This window comes from Triturus cristatus, chromosome 7 (genome assembly GCF_964204655.1).
Source record: "Triturus cristatus chromosome 7, aTriCri1.1, whole genome shotgun sequence".
Classification (NCBI taxonomy): Eukaryota; Metazoa; Chordata; class Amphibia; order Caudata; family Salamandridae; genus Triturus; species Triturus cristatus.
In genome coordinates, this window is record NC_140590.1 from 1,665,595,836 (window position 1) to 1,665,616,422 (window position 20,587).

General features: G+C 44.1%; 1 protein-coding gene across 3 annotated transcripts in view; it reads right to left on the minus strand.

Annotated features, from left to right (window-relative positions):
• Positions 1 to 6,563: 6,563 nt before the first annotated feature.
• The window catches only part of SS18L1 (SS18L1 subunit of BAF chromatin remodeling complex), a 114,428-nt gene continuing 100,404 nt past the window's right edge, over positions 6,564 to 20,587 (minus strand). For all 3 annotated transcript variants that reach the window (XM_085619776.1, XM_085619775.1, XM_085619777.1), the window contains exon 11: positions 6,564 to 12,929. In XM_085619776.1, the coding sequence (XP_085475902.1) occupies positions 12,857 to 12,929 (73 nt within the window). In that variant the 3' untranslated portion in view covers positions 6,564 to 12,856. The remainder of the gene's footprint in view (positions 12,930 to 20,587) is intronic.

Sequence of the window (20,587 nt, forward strand, 5' to 3'; positions counted from 1 at the left end):
CTGTTTGATGCTCAGCTTTAGATCTGACTTAATATGAAAATTAGACCCTGGATTCTATTTCTTTGGAAACAGAATTTCTGAAGTATGCCAACTCTATCATAAAGTACACATGAAAAAGTAGCACTACTGGCAGTGTAGATGGACGTCAAGGATGGTAATCCTCCAGTCCTGTCCTCCAAAATCAAGACGTCAGGAGGTCTCCACAAAACCAGCAGCAGTGACATTACCAAATTGCAAACAAGAAAATGCATGAAGGAGAAAACTTGACACTGGGGCATTTATACCATAACAATATGGAATGCTGCTTAAGTTGAAGTCTACCCACCTGTGGTCAATCTCTGCTTCAGAAAACAGCTGAAAATGCAGCTCTTCAATGAACACCTCATCATATGACTTCTTCATCACCTTGCAACTGAAGAATGTCTCACTGTATCTTTGCCCCCTCCCCTTCACTAGCCCTACCCCAAGCCATATTCTACCTCTCCTGATATCCTATATCGGTCTTGTACTACCACAATTGTGCAGCAGTGTGTTGAACTAGATCTAGGTTCACATCATAAATCCATACAAATATATACATATTTATAAGTATAATAATAGTTATACATATTATTTAATATTTGAATATATTTACACACATATATAAATTAATATATATACATAAATCCATAAAAAATATACATATAAAAGATATTCTTGGCACATCTGAGAGAAGCGTACACCTGTGTGCACACACATTCAGCCACAGAAAGGTGGTCTACCCACGGCAGGACAAACCCGCGAGGAGTGAGCATAGCTAGGCTAAGAAAGACCGCATTGTCTTCAAATGAATTGCCCTACCTCCGTCTGTGCTGTGATGCACACGGTACGGCCAGCCCCACAGGAGTAGAGAACAGATGACAAAGAGTAAGGTGAGAATGATAGAAAAATGGTCAAATTTCTCATGAAGAAAGGGGGTATGGACAAAGGGAAGTAAGAAAATTAAACGAGTAAGGGTGCAAGTAAGTGGGCGGGCGAGTAGAGAAGACCTATGTATATTGGGTAAAAAGGTTAGGAAAGAAGGGGTGGGAAAACGGAAGAGAGAGATCAAGAAGTAACTGAGAAATTAAGATGGAGAAATAGTGGCAATAAAAATGAAGTGTGACTGATGATAGTGTGTGTAAAATGTATTTGTGTAGTCCCCACTTGATGTGCACCATCTTGTACTTTTGTTTCCCAACCTCTCATGTAATGTACAACGCTCTGTTGATTCACAGATATTTTTGCACTATATAATATAGACTTATAGCCCGCTGCTGACAGCTATACCCGAGTTACAGGTCCGAGCACAAGGCATGTTCTTATAACTTGGGATTGGGCCTTTAACAACCTGCAAGCCCGAGGCAGAAGAGCTATAACAGCATTCCCCAAGTGACGGCAGAATGTTCTAGATTAAAAAGAGAGAAACAGAAAGCCAAACACTGGAATGTTGAAGCTGAAGACTTATACCCGCCATCATTTGCCCTGAGCAACTTCATTGTCTTCACAGCGCACCCACCACTGCAATTTTCTACACACCAATACACACACTCTCTGCTTCCTTATCCTTGTTTTTCCTTTTTTTAAATCCACTCCCAACTCTATTCAAATGTGTGCCCTGGAAAGCTTTATCGGCTTCTCTCGATTGTTTTCACATTGGAAAATCTGGTATGTTGAGGGGAAACATTCACCCTTTGTTCTTTGAAAAGTGAAGAGAAGCCACCCATGCAGGACTTGTTTTTGTCGAGTACCTTTGAGAGATGCCCAGGGCAGAGCTGTGTATCCAATGCAGATTGTGAACCTGACATTTTGGGCTGCCTTTCTCCATTTTCGAGGTGTACAAGTATAGTACCGTGAGAACAGAGCAGTACACAGCTCATGCTAGTCTCTCTGTCCAATTTTCAAGAGTATGTGAGGCATTTCTACTTCCTCGTGTGGTGTTTCTCCTGTACTTAGTATGTACTAAACCAGACCACTACGTATATATGTACTCTGGAATAAGCTGCCTTAGGAACTACCAGCCAACCCTCATCCATAACTGCACCCTGCAGCGACACAAATCAAAAATTGGCAGCAAGTTAAATTTAAAGATGTGAATGGAGACTTGAAGAGAGAGCAGGTAAGTTCAATTGTTCAGCATCGAAGAAGAACGTAGAAGAAAAGTTACAAAAAAATATTCTAGCTCAGAAACATCATCGCTAGCAGCATGTAGTTCTGGCAGTGGTGAGATAAGTTGGCAGTCTCATGGTAATGGCTGCATGCTTCCTGCAGTACTACAGTGAGTATGCATCTGCTGTGGTGAGCAGCTATTTGGTAAAAATACTGTATACAGCTAGTACAATTGTAGCAATGAAGCAAAACTTTTTTGCCCAGACAGTATGAACGTGAGTTAAAAAGACAAAATAGGAAATAATACTACCACAAAATGCGACACATTATGCTGCATTATTTGACTTTTCTTACTGCATAATGTAGTAAACCCTGCCACATCATTTCTTCCTCCATTGCCACATATTTCCAGTGGCCATGGGTATGCAGCTTACTGCTTTGAGGTCACCTATCATGCATTTTCCTCTTGCTGTGCTGCAATTTCCTCTGTTGGGCATGAAATGCACAGTCTTTTTTAAACCAGAACTTTGGTCTTGCTGTGCTTGTGCTCCCATGCTAGTCTCATTCTTTAAGTGACCTTCGACAAGGGTCTGTATACATGTCACTCGCGTATGTCCCTAAACGAGGTCCATTCTTTACATAATTTTAGTGTCTGGCCAACGATGCACTCGTGTGCCTTCCGTTAGGCACACTCTGCCTGCCTCGTGTAGATGTTCCTTCTTTAGTGTCTGATGGAGTGTGACATCCGCCAAAAGGGGTTGGATGTGCGTCTGCATTATTTAGAGTACCAGTGATGTCACAGACGCGTGATGCGGCGACAAAACAACCATCACTTTTTGGCAGATATCCAATCTGCCAAACTCTAAATAAGGCCCTACGTTTCTTGGTGCACCCAGAACACCACCATCAAGCTACACCAGGGGTAAAGAGTGTTATATTAATACTACACCAATACAATATATTACGAACTTGTTCTTGGAGTCTGTGAGGACCATAGTGCTTTTTCAAGACATCAACTCTTGTTTCAAGTCTTGTTTTGACTCTGGAGCTGGAAAGAATAAAGCTTGACCTTACGCCCAAGATCTGCAGTGCAAGCTTCGTTTCATCTCGGGTGCTTCTGAAACCGATAGTGGTCTCTCCCTTCATATATTTTCTGCTCCTCATGTTTGTCACTGAGGACCCTTCAGTTAATTATATGAATTTATGATGTAGCAAACATTTGGGGGCAGATGTAATATTTACTGCTCACAAAATCCCGGTGGCATTGTGTGACCAGTATTTGTGTGGCCAGTAAATAATATAACAAATTAGCCTGGGTGCAAATAGATTGACTCAGAAAATTCAGATTAGCAGTTGTTCGCAATTCAAACTACTTAAGTAATATTCATGAGGTAGGTCGAAGTTTGCAACTAACTCCAACTGGAGTCCATCACAGGGATGGTGGCCCGCTCTTTCGATTTCTCAGGCTTTTTTAATCTTAGGAATCCTGGAAAGGCAAGGCAGGTGGTGAAGCTAGATGGCTCTCCATGAAAGGCATCGGATTTAAAATGGTATCTTTTCCTCAATGGGGAGTCAACAGAGTTCTCAACAAGCATTGGCATGGCCAATAGGTCTCGCCTTTGGGACCTTATAAATGTTTAGCCATGCAACACTTGATATTGTTGCAACAAGGATATTGTACTGGATAACTAAACACTTATAAGGTCCCAAAGGGGAGACCTATTGGGTATGCCAATGCTTGTTTTTAAAAAAAAAAAAAAAGACAAGCAGTGCTATCAGGCTCCGGCTGCCACTTAGTCCACCGCATCCCACGTAGACGATGCAGCTATCTTTGAGAAAGGTAGAGAGAGAGGTAGAGAGGTAGGGAGAGAGAGGTAGAGAGGAAGGGAGAGAGAGGTAGGGAGAGAGAGGTAGAGAGAGAGGGAGAGAGAGAGAGGTAGAGAGAGGTGTAGAGGTAGAGAGAGAGAGGTGGAGAGAGAAGTATAGAGGTAGAGGGAGAGTTAGAGAGAGAGAGGTAGAGAGAGAGGTAGGAAGTAGAGAGGTAGGAGGTAGAGAGGTAGAGAGGTAGAGAGAGAGAGAGGTAGAGAGAGAGGTAGAGAGAGGTAGGGAGGTAGAGAGAGAGAGAGGAAGTAGAGAGAGAGAGAGGAAGTAGAGAGAGAGAGGTAGAGAGAGAGAGGTAGGTAGAGAGATAGCGAGAGGTAGAGAGTGGTAGGGTGGTAGAGAGGTAGAGGTTGAGGGGTAGAGGTAGAGAGAGAGAGAGGTAGAGAGCGGTAGAGAGCGGTAGAGGTAGAGCAGTTCATCAAAATGCTCAGGTGCCAGGATCAGTTTTTAGGCCACAAAGCTGCGGGTTCATGTTTAATACTTTTTTGGGCGATTAATTAAAACACATACGATATACTCAGTAACGCAGGCAAGCTGACCCTTTCTATGTAAACAAGGAGGCACTGCTCGCTCCTGCGGGAGCGAGCATGGGCACCATCTGGTTGCAAGTTAATTACAAACAGATGGTTTCAAAGCTCACTCCCGCAAGGGAATCACCAAACGTGCACGCGTTGCCATTGAAAGCAATGCAAAGCATGCACGTAGTGAATCGATTTCTAAAGGTCTCCTCCTATGCAGCGCTTGCGCGCTGCGTAGGCGAGACCTAAAAAATGAGTGTGATGTGGTCGGTTTTTCAGGTGGTGGATAGAAGGTGAATTGCAGAATCAATAACTGCCTTAATTGGAGCCAGAGAGGATTCTGGGATTCAGCCCAGCATATCATTGGCAAAGTCTTGAAGTCAACAGTCTAAGACATGACGGGTGTTTCGGTGGCTGCGAAGCTAGGTTTTTGGGATGAGTTATTCACAGGTGGCACCTTGGATGGTAGGTCCATTTAAACTCTGCGTGTGCTACACATGATGCTGGTTAGACCAGAGGCCCATATTCCAGTGTTTTTGATGAAGAGGGTGACCACCCCCGTCTAGAATTTCGACAGGATGCACTACCATAACCCCCCTCCCACACCTGTCAGATAGGATCCCCAGGTTAGGACTCCCTTGGGAGTGTTGCTGCTTTGCTCAGGCAATCTCTTTGCACACTAGCGTAATCATCTAAGAACTTTCATCAGGCAGACCTCTGGCACTACTACTCTGTTTGATACTCAGTCATGCTTTTTCCTGCAGTTCACTCACACCAAGGCATGATAAGACAGTACTACATGTTCACTCCTGCTATGGGGACCCTTTGGGTTAAACCACCGACTCTAAGTCATATCACTGCACCGTAACCAATGTGGACCAATACAAGTCATGCAAATGGGATCCTCGCTCCCTCTTCATCAGACTGGTCACCTATCACGGCATCCATACATTCGGTCAGTCACTCTGTAAGTGAGGACCCTTGCACAAGCTCACACATATCATAAAGAGCTACAAGGTACAATCTGGAGCGCATGCATCATAAGACCAAGTGCAGCACTTGTATCTCCTTCTACAGAATGAAGCTTGATATGAAATGAGCTCTACCCAATCCAATGACAAGCTTCTTTCACAAGACATTGCCCAAGGACGCCCCGGCTTAGGGAGTTGTGTGGCGATTGCATTCCATGTCATCACAGACACTTTTTCAACTCCTGGGCTTTTAAATTACAACTCATTCCATTCGGTTGTCTTACTCTAATTAGTTAATGGGATCACCCTCAGTAAGGTACCTGCCCTAAAGGGTAGAGTGAAGGTTTCGGCCAATTTGCAATACTTTAAACTTTGAAGTAGCCCAAGGGGTTGCTATTAGTGGAGGGCAGAAGGTGTACTGTTGACAATGCAGGCTCCCTGGAGAGAACAGGATCAGTTTGGATGCATACCCTCACCATGGCCTTCCTACCAGATCAATCACAACACAAAGCTGGGCCCTCTGGAGCAGCTCTGCCACTGTGCCTTTATGGACCACTTGGGTCCTTTAGTGTATTCTGCCATTGGGTAGGGTGCGCTTGGTCAGCTTAAGGACTGTGCGGAGTTTTCTTTGTTTTTTGTGCTGTCAGTTTTACCAGGGTCTGGATGGTTGATGGTAGTGATGTCAAAGAACACCTAAGTAGGTAGATATTTCACACACTGTTGTCTTCCTGACAGCTTTGTGAGTTGATGCTTGAGGATAAGGCTGGGTTGGGTCAGCTGTAACAACAGTGACAGCAGGCATCTTCACGAGACAACCGTGGTAGGGTTTGCACAGTATACTTGCAGGTTACATAGAAATAAAACTGGTCATCACAGACATGAAGCTCTTCTACCCCCTGTATTATGCAGCTAGGGCGTGTGCAGCAAAAACCAAAGCACTTAAAAGAAGAAGACATTATATTTCACCAGAAACACAAGTTGTAGAGGGGTCTGGTTCGCTGACCCTTAGAATGCTGCATACACACTGCAACTTTTCATGCCATAAACACAAATCACAATCCAACAGTACAGGTAAAACAGCTTTAATTTAATGATCCAATCCCACTGTCGCACAAAAAGCCCCTTGCAGAATGTGCATTGGGCCTCTTCAAGCCCTTAAGATTTTGGGGCACCTTAACGTGTTTAATCGATCAGTCTTCTCCTCATTGCTGCACTCCACACGCGGGTGCATGGTTTGATCCTCACCCTAGGAATGAGGCCGAGAGGGATTGGTCTTACAGGTCTTTCAATGAAATAGAGTAACATTTGAGAGCGCATCCCCCGTCATATGGTACCAAAACATGTTCCAATAATGAACCCACAATAAGTGTTCCAAGAGCGAAAGGATATGGACCCCTATGTTTCATCATTCGGGTGTTTGTTTTAGCAGACCTCTTTTTAAAAATCACCATTCAAGGCATACTGAATTTAAGATTTCTAATCACAATATACAATACAAATGAAAAATCGCACTCTGCTTCTTAAGCATGGCTTCACACGCTCACAACACTTTGACCTTCACCTTTTTTTGCACTTGCAACATTATCTACAGTATTTTTTCCAAAACAAAACATTCCAGGGGAAAAGCTCTGTCCCTCAAGACCACATAATAAAAAGAACACGTCAATATCAGTCCAGGAAAGCACTAATTTACAATGAGTAAATCTGTTCACATTTAATTCACAGGCCCCTCCAAGTGACAAGTCTAATCTCATTAGATGTTACCTTCAAGCAACATTTAGGGCATAATTTAAAAGTCAATACAAACATTAGATAAGGTGAATTTATTTTTGCTCTTCTTTTAATAGCACAGATTAAGGGCTGTGCACCAACAGCATTGATTCACTTGGGGTTTTGCTGTGCTTCACCCACTGTCATAAACAGGCGGTAAAACAGAGCACTAAACTCAGACACATATGATGCCAATAATTGTGCAAAACCATGCACGAAAAACTCAACCGCAAACTGGCGCAAACATTATTTGCACGGTAGAGTTTCCACTTGATTTAGCTGGGATTCTGTGATGCCCTTGGTGTGCTAGATGGCAACTAAATTCTCTCCCAGCCAATCGCTGCCTGTGAAAAGAGAGGGAATGTTCTCATAATGCAATTCAGTTGTTGGTAGGATCCGGCCCACCAAGTACAAACAACGTAACCTCAACATTGCCAGAATTCTGAAATTGCAACACTAAACAAAATAACAAATAAAGCTCTTAAAAAGATTATTTACCCAACTGCAATTCCTCTAATCTCTTGTAGAGATCACACAGACTGAGGTGCAGGCATCCTTGCAAGATGTACGCTGTACATATACTTTTAAAAAGTGCACACATTAATAAATATTAAATAAAACTCAATATTGTTGTACTTTCAAAGAGGCAGGTATCACATTTTACGAAAAACAAATAACAAGCAGGGTGGTTCCTTCCTGCATGAAAGGGAGAGATGAGAAAAAGAGTCAAATGAAACAGAAAGACAGACAATGTTGGCCATCCAACAATGCAGACATGAAACATTGCTTTTCCAACATTTGACAGACCGACTGCTGCAGGGCTGTACCGAGCTTTGACAGGCAGGTCGCTCACAGTCTGCCACAATTTGGCAGGCAGGCTGCAGTGCAGCTGTGCTAGGCAGACTGCTCATTGTTCATACCATGATTTGACACACATGCTGATGGAAGGCTCTGCTGAGCTTTTACGGGCAGGTCGCACATAGGCTGTGTCAAGGTTTGACAGGCAGGCTGCTCATAGTTCATACCACGGTTTGACAGGCGTGCCCCTGGTAGGCTCTGCTGAGCTTTTATGGACAGGTCATTCATAGGTCGCGCCAAGGTTTGACAGGCAGGCTGCTGAGGGGCAGTGCCAAGCTTTGACGGAAAGGCTCTTCATAGGTCATGTCAGGGTATGACAGGTAGGATAGTGGGAGGACCTGCCAAGCTTTCCTAGGGAGGCCTCACAGAGCTTTGAAAGGCATGGAGCGCAAAGGCTGTGCTAAGCTTTGGCTTGGTCAGCCATGTTAGAAGAAGAAAAAATAGTTCCATGTATTTAATTATTCAGAAGAAGGGGCAAGCTTTTTGAGCAGGGAAACAATGAATACATAGGGCAGGCAGCCCCTCTCTTAAAAATGAGTGAAATAGATATGTTGTTATATTGCCTGCTGGTGTGTTTATTATGTAAGTGGTTATGAAAGTAAGATCTATGAAAAAAACAGGTACGCTTATGTCAACCTCAAAACATGATTTTCCAATGTAATGAGAAAAGACTTTATGTCTTTCAGGGCAGAGATGTAAATGATAAATCTACAGGCCTTTAAAGAGCCAACACTGCACTGTCGACAGACACAAAGTAAATTCCGAGAAACTATGGCGTTTTTTAAACTTTGTCCCAAAATATGTAGAGGTCACCCCTGACAAATGATCCTCAGTGGCCTATATTTACCAGTGGTTCAATGGATTAACCCTGCATTCCCAGCATGGAGGGGTCAAAGGGGCACGGGCTCACACTATCTGTTATCTCTTTGTGGGCAACAACTGTACCCAGAAAGCACAACTAACTGGACAACTCAGCAGCAAAGGCAGCAACAGATTTAGGAGGTTAAGCAGCAGATAAGAAATAACTTATATAATCTTGTATATTGGTGTTTTCCTAACAGAAGGAGAAATACAAGATGAAACAAGCATTGGCATAGCCAATAGGTCTCGCCTTTGGGACCTTATAAGTGTTTAGCCATGCAACAGATGCATAACTAAATACTTATAAGGTCCCAAAAGCGAGACCTATTGGCTAAGCAAAGCGGCTGTGCAGCCGCGAAAGTTAAAGTGATCGCGATCGGGATCACGATCAAACATCAAAGCGGCCCTGCGGCCGCAAAAGTGAAAGTAATTGCGGTAAAGCGCGCTCCCGCGCACATGCACTGTAGCTCTAGGCTGGCCTGGTAGCACTTTTTGGAGCCCTCTCAATAAGTCTCGCCAGACCAGCGCATGCGCTGGGTCAGGCGAGACCTAAAACACCAGGCATTGCTCAGAAAAAACTGCGATTGGATCATGCCACTAAAAAAATGAAGACCTGCACTCTGGTCGAAAGATAGTCCTAGCAGCCAGGAGTACCGGATTAATAACAGAGCTAAAAGTAAAACAAGGGGTTGATGGAGACTGGAAATAGGGACAAAGGTCAACAGGCAGAAAACGGTCAGGACAAAATTGACACATAACAGCAACAAGGGACAGAGCATCAGAGTGCTCCCATGGGACAGCACACGACATCCACCAAGCACACAAACGGGGCAGGTTACAGGGCACCAGATGTGCAACATTCAAGTTAAATAACAAAAACAAAATTTAATAGGCAGCATTTTTTCACACACGTTCCATTCCAAGGTAAAAAATAATAACTTAACATAAACTTTAAAAAATGGTCATATAAAAACTCTTTCGGCATATATCTCACAGACCAATAGTGGTGCAACTGTCCTACAGCCGCATGCTGAAGCTAGTGTCTTGCAAACCAAAGATGGAATAGAGCTTCATTTAGCACTGCTAATTGTATGTGTCTCACCAGAACTTGCTGGTGCACGCGCACTGGTGGTGTATCATCAATTTTCGGCCATCTATTCTGAGGTGTGCAATATCTGGAGGTTTTCAAAAGGATAGAGACTTGCAATGGCGATCAAACCAACAGTACTAAAAGAATCGCCAGATAACACCACTAAGCGTGATAGGAACTCCTGTGATCTCACCTGACCGGTCATGCTGGGCCTTCTGCTTTACACCAGGATGTTCATCATTGATCCAATCAAGAGAAGCAGCACTACCACCCTCACCTCTTATCTATAGGAAGCTCTGGTGGCTTCACATCAGACTTAGATAGGCATTCCTGAGTCTTCATCGGAGACCCTAAGAGGGGCCACCCTGCTGCCACACCAAGTATCCCATCAACTCCTATTGTTCACTTATGTCGCTCAAAGGAATTAATTTGGGTTCAACCTTCACAATGTGAAAACCAGAAATAAGGGATGAAAATCAGAAGGTGATTGAGAATCGTGCTAACTGTAGTGACCAGGTCTTTCACACAAATAAAGTTTTCTCTAAAACATTGTTCATGGAAAGTGAGGAGTAGTAGCAACACAAGGTAGTGGGGAGAGAAAGAAAACAAGAGATGTGTAGAATGTCAGAAAGACATAAAATAAGAGTGACAAGTGGAGGAATAGACAGAAAAAGACATAAGTTTACAGAGATAAAAAAAAAAAGTACAGAAAAGAGACCAAAGCCACAGAGAAGAAAACAGCAAAAGGTGTGCACACAGGCATACAGGATAAACTAAAGCGAGATAGACTAGAAAAATGGCACACACATGCACAAGTTCAATGAAGCATGGGAAAGGAAATGGTTGGCCAATGGAAGACAACACAGAATAACAAAAGGCAATGGAGGTGTTGAGAAGCACAGACTCCCTAGTGCTCATGACAGGCGATACCAACATAGAGATTTGCCACAGTGCGCTTGCATGACATGAATATAGTACATGATTATATTAATGTCCACATGCAGCGTCCTCGTGACACCTGCCTGGGTAATCTAGAGTGATGGAGTACCAAGGACTACATAGGGCACGGTACCTCAGCTATGGATTACAAAGACCATTGATTCACAGGAGCTGAGAGCCAAGAAGGCTTTGCCAAGGTAAAAGTATAGCCGCAGTGATATTAATATTTTAAGTACAAGATGTGGTAGATTTTGGGAACTTTCGAGAATATGAAGCAATCTTCATCTCACAGAAGGATTGTGAATTGAGCCAATCAGTTCCTTTGCTCCTATCAGGCAGTGGATGTAGCCAAGCCACAAAGCTTAGGAGGAGGTATGACCTGATCATTTGATGATTAGACAACACCTCTGGTAAGAGGTGTGGTAAGAGGTGTGGTCTAGTCATCAAGCCTGTGCGGCCGGCGGTGGGGATGGAATGAAAGGAGAGTCCGACATAGTCACTAGGCGTGGGAGTGAAACTGGCTAATGGCTGAGCCCATGGGGGTTTGGTCTGATCATGGCGACTGTAAAGGAGTACGGCCACATAACTGCACAAGGGGGCGCCACTCGATCACTGGGTGAGTTCAGCGGGAGTAGTTCAGCCACTACACAGCTGACTAAGTAAGAGGGAGGCACAATCCTTAGCTTCAGAGCTATGTACGGTATGTGATCGCCTGGCTGCCTCAGCGGCAGGGCATTACCTTAACTATGCCGTTTATGTATAGTAGATGAACTCCTTTAGCACCTTTCTAAAGCTTCAGTTCTCTATCACTGTGGAGTTAATGCTGCAGGTGAAGTAAAACAAAAGCTTTCAAACTATTCCCATTTGCTTAGGCTGATCCCCCATTTTCAGCACAACATTCAGAATGTTTGCAGCTAAAGAGTGAACACCTTAGGAGTACAGTCTGCCTGGGTTGGAATACGCAGCATTGGTCAATCCTTGACTCATTGAGACAGGCAAGGCTCATCCCTGGTTACTTATCTGAGATTCTAAAAAGCTGCAGCTTAAAGCCAATTTCCTGGAGTCCGCGTAACAAAGCTGAGTCCCCAAGCCCATCCTGGTTGAAGCTTCCTCTACACAACCACTCAGAAGAAGGAGAATCCCTATGTACACAGTCTTTACCAACACAGGAATGCTTTCACAATATGATTGAAAGGAAGCTTGCTCTTCATGATATAGCGTCGCGTTCGGCTGAGCAGGTTTTCTGAAGTGCACAAACAGCATTGCTGGGAACTCCGCACGAAAAAGTACTTTCCAAGGAGGTGGACTATATGTCTTTAGTAGAAAAAAAGATCATGCTGTTTCTGGGCTCCGTCGCTGTTTCTTGTTAAGTATGCAAGCTGGGAATCTGCTCACAAGAAGATGGGCACATCCACCAGAACTCTGGCAGGCACCAGAGTGGGGGCCTTCTGCGTGCCTTTACTGAGCATGAAGACCCTAAAAGCATGCTGTGAGTCTGGAGCAGTCCAAGCCTATCCTAGGTCTTCCGCTTCCAAGGAGCTCCTGGCGTGCCTTACGTGTGCAGCAGTGACCATGACCATACAGCAACACCACACATGGACGTAAAAGCGATTGAGGGAAAGGACACACTTGTTCTATCAACAGACAGTACTACTATACACAGCACCAAATATATCCACCGTCTAAAGCTTTGTCTGGTTACCGGAAGCAGCAGGCTCCAAATCCAGCATGAAACGGAGGAATTTCACGTACAGAACCTGCATTGTGCTAAAGGGAGAGGTAACCGAAACATCAGTGTGAATCAAGCCAATCCAGGCAGCCGGGTCTGTAGACAGATGTATCTACACATTTGCCATTGACAGCATTCTGGCAGTGGCCCCAGAGGCCCTATTGCTGGTAGTTTCCATACTGGCCCTGCAAGAAAACAAAGGAGAGAGAGAGAGAAAGAAAGAGAGAACCTAGAATGTTATAACAGTATGTAACCACCAGTAGAAGATACGACATTAGGGGAACTACTAAGATACAGAAGACTGCTTTGAAGGAGAACAGATCAACGTACGAATCCTGCACAAAGTCCATGCTACTAACCTCTCTTGTTCGGATCACAGAAAGCCGATAGATTTCTCAGCACAGCTGCTTACAATGAATATCTGGACCGTGTGCGCCGAAACACATCACTAGGGTAGTCTTGACAAGGCGCTTGTATAAAGAGAACCTAGCGTGCAAATGTAGCTGCTTAGGTGTCGTGGAGACGGTTCAACGCATGGTGAGCCGCTAGACCTGTCTCATGCGTGCAATGCTAGTCAGCTCTTGCACTGTTTTACACATGCGCAGGCACATTTTGACAAACATAAATAATTGTGCCACTGCTCACCAGACTTTCTAAATAAAATGATGTGCAGACTAAATTGTTGAAAGTTATATTTTTGGGACAGGAATTGAGAGAGTTTGAAAGGTGGATGGGAAAAATGTACATTAAAACGTGAATACTAATAGAAAAGGTTTGCTAACTTTAGGTTGTCATTGCCTCAAAAACAGCTGCACCAATTAGTTTGAATTTATAGGCATGACAAGCATCTCTAATATAGAGCCTTTAGAAAAAAAATCGCAAATTAATGCATCATTTAGAAAAAGTCAAACATGAAGTGCCTGCAGTTTCTCTCTAGCCCCGACACTTACAGTAGACACTTGGATGTCACTGAGAACGGAGGCGGGTGCCTGTGATCTTGTGTCACTTCATTCAGCCAAAGAGCATTGTCATTTGCTGAATGTATTGGTGAAACAGGCATGTCCTTGTGCCCCTGTTGCCTTGTCTGAAAGACTAATGACAACAGCCTGCATGTATGATTGGAAGGCGTGTGATGGTCAAAGATGTGCTCTGATCATGTTACAGAGACCAAGAACCAACAACTATGCCAGCCTGGGAACCAGAATATTTATCAGGCTGTACTGACGTCACAGTTAATATGCAAATACTTCCTTGAGCCCTAGGGTCGGTCATGGACTGTCATGGTCCCGAGCCTTGCTCAGAAGACAAAAGAGGAAGTGTTGACCATTGAAATGGTATGTTAATTAGCATATGCTATGTTATGTTAATTTAACTTATAACGTGCACAAATCCCCCCCGGGAGGGTTATCTCAGTGCAGCATAATCAATGACACCACCGGAAATGACATCATATGACCCCTGACACAATGGCATTAGGACCAAAGTGACATCAGATGACTCCAAACAATTACAAACAACTTGACATCTGGCCATGCTGGCCATGCTGGCCAGTTTTTTGTGATGGCTTATGTTGAAACTGCTGCTTTAACCTCCCTTAACATGCTCTCTCTGCATCACAAACTAAATAGAAGCTACACACTTGTGACACCGGCTATATGTGCTGGTGGGCGCTCTTTTCGTAATAGAGCTGCCATTTTGTGGAACTCTTTGCCGGCCCGCATTTGTGGGCTTCCTAACTATTTTCATTTTAGGAAAGCCATTGAGACATTTCTGTTCCCTTCCCTGTAGGCCTTCAGTGTTTTATGCGTATGGCTCTTTTGTTGCTTAGCACCGGGACGCGTCTTAGCTGAGGCAGCTGTCACGCTCTATAAAACCTGTTAACATAACGTAACATAACATAACATGTATCAGAGAATAGGAGCCAATATACACTGACTTTTCGGTATCTCTCAGCATGGATATCCCATTAATTTTCCAAGCCAAAACACATCTGTTCTGCAGTCTTTTCCTGCACCCTGAATAATACAAATGTTGCTTACATGTAACAATCGGTTTAAAACTTTTTCTGCTGTGGATTCATATGTTTTGCACATTCCAGCAAGCTACGTTGGTCCAAATTATTACATGTCTTTTGGATGAGATTGAGGCATTACTAAAATGTCTTGTGGCCACCTGGCTCTGAAGCCTACAACACACTCGAAAAGACTAGGCCTGTGTATCTGTGTACCTGGGAAAACTATTACAAAAAGGTTGTCCTCTTTTAACACTGTCCAAGGGGAGGTGGATAGGTCATATTTGACTAGTCCACAGAAAAATCTACAAACTGATGGTTACCGGTAAGTTAAATTGTTTTCTGAGCAATATGTGTCTACAGTAGATTTATATGTAATGCACAGACTGTAAAACAGTTCCCTCACCGTCTCAAAAGCGATGCAGCTCAGGTACCGTAAGATGACGATTCAAACAGTATTTTTCGAACTGTTTGACAACGTGCAGATTTCCCTTTAGAAATACAGTCCATACCAACCAATATGAAGTCTTTAGACTTGGCCTTAAATGTATCAAGACATGGCGAGGGGGCAACAGACACCTCGTCAGAAACTGCACCCACCCCCTCATCTTTTTTTGGATAAGTTTTCATTAAAGAAAAGCGCACAATCTGCCCATAATGTGGGAGACTGTCTTCATTAAATGGGCGCAGTAGTAGATAAACCTCCTCTCACTAAATCGTACTACTGACATAAACCCTCCTTCTTGCTGCCTAAATAACGCCTCAATACAGTGGGGCCACTGATCAACTCAAAACTAGACGATCAGGGCTCTGTAGAAGGGTTAACTAGTATACTATATCAAAAGAATATTCAAAATGCAGCCAGGTTGGCATGAATAAAAACTCATCAAAAGCAACTCACCACAAAAGTCTTCACCAGTTTCCAGTAAATGTTAGCATCATATTCAAGATTCCATATAAAATGTCTCAAAGGCACAACCCCCAAAATACATGCAAGAAACAAACCACAGTATACACTGCAACGCAAAACTTGACTTTGGCAGACAAGAATAGGCCTCTCCTGTATTGTTTTGTGCATAGTACCATTTATATCCATGCCTCGTTAGTTTGGTGTACAGCAAGCCATGATCATGTAAACATCACTATATGCCTTCGTATAATACCCGAAGTACCCCGCTCATTTGCCTTGTAATAGTCCATTTCATTCAGTAATACATTGCCATGATGCTTCTATTTTGTCTACATGCATCTGCGCATAGAAGTAAGTCCGTTTTGCCGTGTGTATCGTGTAAGCAAAAGAAAAATAGTCTAGATTCTAGAGCCTCTCCCCTAGCATGAATATCTGAACAGTAGTGTTTTGTGAATGTATGAACAAAGGACTATGCAACCAACTCGCAAATGTTAGAAGTAGGACTGTTCCAAGAAAATCATGGGGGCACCTTCTCTGTGCATTGAATCCACACTTGCCTATCCTGAAGTCCAGTGGGGGCCTGAGTCACCACATCTACTATCACGCTGATGACTCTCTTGCCTTCGCCTACTGACTATTTATTGTGCACACCATTAAGTTGTTATGTAACTATTGCTATTTTATTGAATATAATGCCGTCACATAACTATTATTTTTTTGTCTATTGCTATGATTCTGCCACGATTGCCCCCCCTCATATGTGTCACATCCCTCTGTAAAGCACTCTGATACCCTAGGGTCATGTTCGCGCTATACAAAACTTTCCAAATAAATAAATAAGCAGCTGAGTGGGAAACAGATAACTGGCATGTGCGTAAAATGTTTGTATGCAACGTACAATCCATCTTGTGTGGCAGAATCTCAAGGTTGCGTCATTAAACATCTCAGAAATGGAGTTGTCTCTTGATAAGGCTGCAGTGGCAGCTCTTGCCCTGCATTGAGTGGACCATGAGTTTCCCAGGTAGCGGTCTGACAGCCGCTTCATAACATCAGGAGGTGCAGGACTTTATCCAACTAGGCAGAGTTTGATTAGAAGAAGGCACATATGTTTAGGGGCTTTTACCAGTTGGGTCGAATCTTTAGGTGTTGGTGGCACCCGGGGCACCAGCTGGATCCCAAGACAGTTATTGCAGCGAATGTGACTTTGGGGCTCGGGATCAATCACATCAATAAATGTTATCATCTCTGGAGCTGTGAGGGCATGAGAGATGGTTCAGGCAGGTTCAGTATCATGGTTTACTCCGCCAGTCAACAGAACTATGCTAGGCGCATGAAGGCAAGTCGTCCTGGTTAAACAAGGGTGATACCGAGCCCTAAAATGTAGCAAACAGGGGATGATGCTGGCTCATGTGTCCACTTCTGAGACTTCTTTGAAGTTTTATCATCCAGATGATGCTTGGCCCGGAAGTCTGAGAGGGCCTGAAAGGCTTCTCAGCAATTCTGGGCTGTTCATGCCTCGTCTGCTCAGATTCTCTTTTCAGCTGGTCCTTGTGCAGGCCTCTCCTTGCAGGAGCAATCCCGCTCTCCTCTCGCAGTCAGGTCAACTCCGCATTTCTTCAGAAGTAGCAGCAGCAGTATGGCTTGTGCCAAACTTGTGCAGGAGAATTCAAACCCAGCATAGGGTAATTTCATGGCACTGCTTTTACTCAGGGCTGGTGCCCCCAGGATGTTCAAATGATGTATAGCTCACTGTCCCCTTAGGCCTAGTGTTCACGGCGCTTTAGGGAAAAGCAAGAAGAGTGAGCCATCCAAAATGCAGCCACATTCTGGCGCGTGAAGAGTCCAAGGTTAGATGATATCAGACTGGCCAAGATGTGGATGTGGATTAACCTCAGAGTCCAACAGAAGGCCATTGTTGCTAGGAGGCGGCCAGCAAAACATTAAAAGGAGAGAAAGGCCACTTACAAAAGAACCCTGAAGAAAGAGTAGGGGTTGACTGGCTATGATGAACCCTAGCAGAAGAGATTTGGGAGTTCACTTAGGGTGAGTCACCTGTCAGTAGATCTAGGCGCTGCTGCTGAACAGCACAGTAATAATGTGGCGCACTTCCAGAGTACGTAGCTTGTCGAAGGAAAAAACAAGGACAGAAGAGGAAAAATATAAAGGGCAGGGCGGCATACTGTTTACAGACTTTCAATTCACACTTTTCACAACGCCACCAACGTGACTAAATAGCATGGGGCGTACTGCAAAGTTACAGCCCAAGCCGGTGTACCCCCTTCCCTTGAGGTCTTAAGTCTATCTTCTACACACACCTCAGACACCAAATGTAATGTGGGAGGGTGATGGGTCCTGTAGTGTCTTGTGTATTATAGATTGCGGGACCCCTCTGGTCCCTAACAGACTCCATAGACTAGTGACGTAAGTGATTTGGTGTGGTTAATAAAATTCATGACGCAGTACGTGTCAGTTAACTGTTACACTCTAGAGAATAAAGGCATGTAATACTGAACTCTGTGTGTAGTGTAATTTATTTGCATGCTACAGGGCTGGGGAGGATGCAACAACTGGCCATGAAATAGGGGATACGTAAACCCGGCAACCCGTAGAGTTGAGAGTGCTCTCCCAGAGAGTTAACGATGGTCCAGCAAACTGCTTGTGTGTGCCACATGCGCCTCAGTCGAAGTGAAGAAGCGACAGTTGGCATATGTGGACTCAAAGCACTAGCTCATGCAAGTACGAGACCTTAGAAGAAAGTGATGGCCCCATGGGAAGTTTAATTTATTGTAGGTCCAGAAACTGCTAATATGACCAAGATAAGAAGCAGGACGCCACAATTTAACACAGAGCCATCAGTCATACAGTACAGTAACGCTAAAGGCAGTGAACACCCGGTACAGAAAGCCCAACAAGCGGCGACAGCCAGATGCACGAGAATGCTGTGGGGGGATGCAGATAAATGCAAAGAAAGACTAAAGGCGGAGAAAAACAGGTACAATACAGAAGACTGAGAGTAGTGAAGAATAAGAGCAAGAGACCAAACTGGTACACACCGTCACAGAATAAGAGGGTGCCTCACCACCTCCCGTTGGGCATGATAGTTCAAGCACTAGTCAGAGGACTGATGCTTGCAGCAGTGATACTGGGACGGAAGACGCTGTAGGCCAAGTGCTGCCTAAACAGCATAAAATCCTGTCAGCATCTGCAGGAAACAGCACAAGTATGATGCCGCCATTTTCTTAAAATCACCGTCTTCAGTTGATACTGCCAAAAAGCTGAGTTTTGGCGCTCAATGGACTGCTTGGATCGAAACCTTTGATTTCATTGATGTGCTAGAAAAAAACGATGAAAAAAAGATCATCAAATATCTTATGAACTTAGCAGGAGAATGAGTAAAGGAAGTGATAAAAAAGATAGCACAGGTGGACAGACTATCTTACCAAGATTTCAAGGTGGCATTGAACGTCAAGTTCAATCCGATGCCGAACGTTGACTATGAAAGGTACATCTTCAGTCAGGAGAGGCAGAGAGATGGTGAAAGGATGAATGAATATGTTGAAAGACTTCAGATGCTCATCAAACAATGTAAGTTCAACTAATTCAATGAAGAAGACGCCATTCTTCTCGGAGTCATAGACGGTTGCCTGTCCGATTCCTTCAGATGCCAAATGCTGAGAGAAACGCTCAGTCTGTATTGTGTGGTCATGGCGGGCAGAGCTGAAGACGTTGCTGACAAACAAGTCACTGACATGGATGCTGGAGGAAACCAGAGTGAATCGGCATGGTGTAGGAAAAGCAAGAAAAAACACAAGGTAGAAGGCCGCAACGTGATGTCTCTGAAGAAGAGGAAACTGAGTTTTGATGTGGATTGTCCTTTCTACATGAAGGTAAATTCCTGCCGTTGGGCAGATATGTAAATGCTGTGCTAAAGAGACCCATTTTGTAACAGTTCGCAAAGCGAGAGAAAAAGTGAGTGCGTCTTGTCATGAAGATAAGATGGCTGCCAGGCGGTTCCAGAAACATTCTAGTCACGCCCACCGGAGTAAACGGCAACTTCAGTTGAAGCAACTAGAAACTGAAAGAGGCCGATTGTCATCTAATTCCTCGTTGAAAGGTTCTTCTACGTCACTGTTGAGCAACAGTCAAGAAGGCAGGTGTGTGATGTCAATGCGGACTACTGAAAGATGTGCACATATAGGTCTAATTTCTTGCTTTAAAGAATACAAGTCAGAAAAGAATCGCTTGCTGTATAACATGTATCATAGACAGTGGTGCGTCGATAAATATCATTACCGTTGAAAAGTACTGTGAACTGTCTTCGGTGCTCCATGTCACACCATCGAAAACCAAAGTATACATGCGGGCAGCCTCAACACCGTTGTAAAGTCATGGTTCACTAGTGACGACTATAAATTAAAAGAAGACAAAGGTACAAGCCCCAATTCATGTCCTTCAAAGCACTTCTCAAGTGCATGTTTGCTCAGCTTCAGCACTGTTACTGACCTGGGACTAATTTAGGTCAATTACAAAATCAATGCTCATCACAACATAATTAATCAGTTTTCGTCATTGTTCCATGGATTAAGAAAGCTCAAGACAATGAAAGTGCAGCTCCACATTAACCCCTTCGGTGCCACGCCCTTTCCCCCTCCTGTGCCGGGCGTTTCACACGCGGGTGGGTTTCATGACGAGATAGTCTCGTCATGGGCACAGCGCGACCGTGCTCCATGACGAGACTATCTCGTCATGGGCACAGAAGAGGTTAATGAGGACATTCATCCTGTTGCTCAACAACAATGTTTAATTGATTTAATTTAATTGTGGGTTTATATAGCGCTAGAATCGACTCCCGGGGGAGTATCTCCGCGCTTCGACCGCTGGGGAACCCGTCCTGGCTCACCCTGAGAGATGGTCCCTAATGG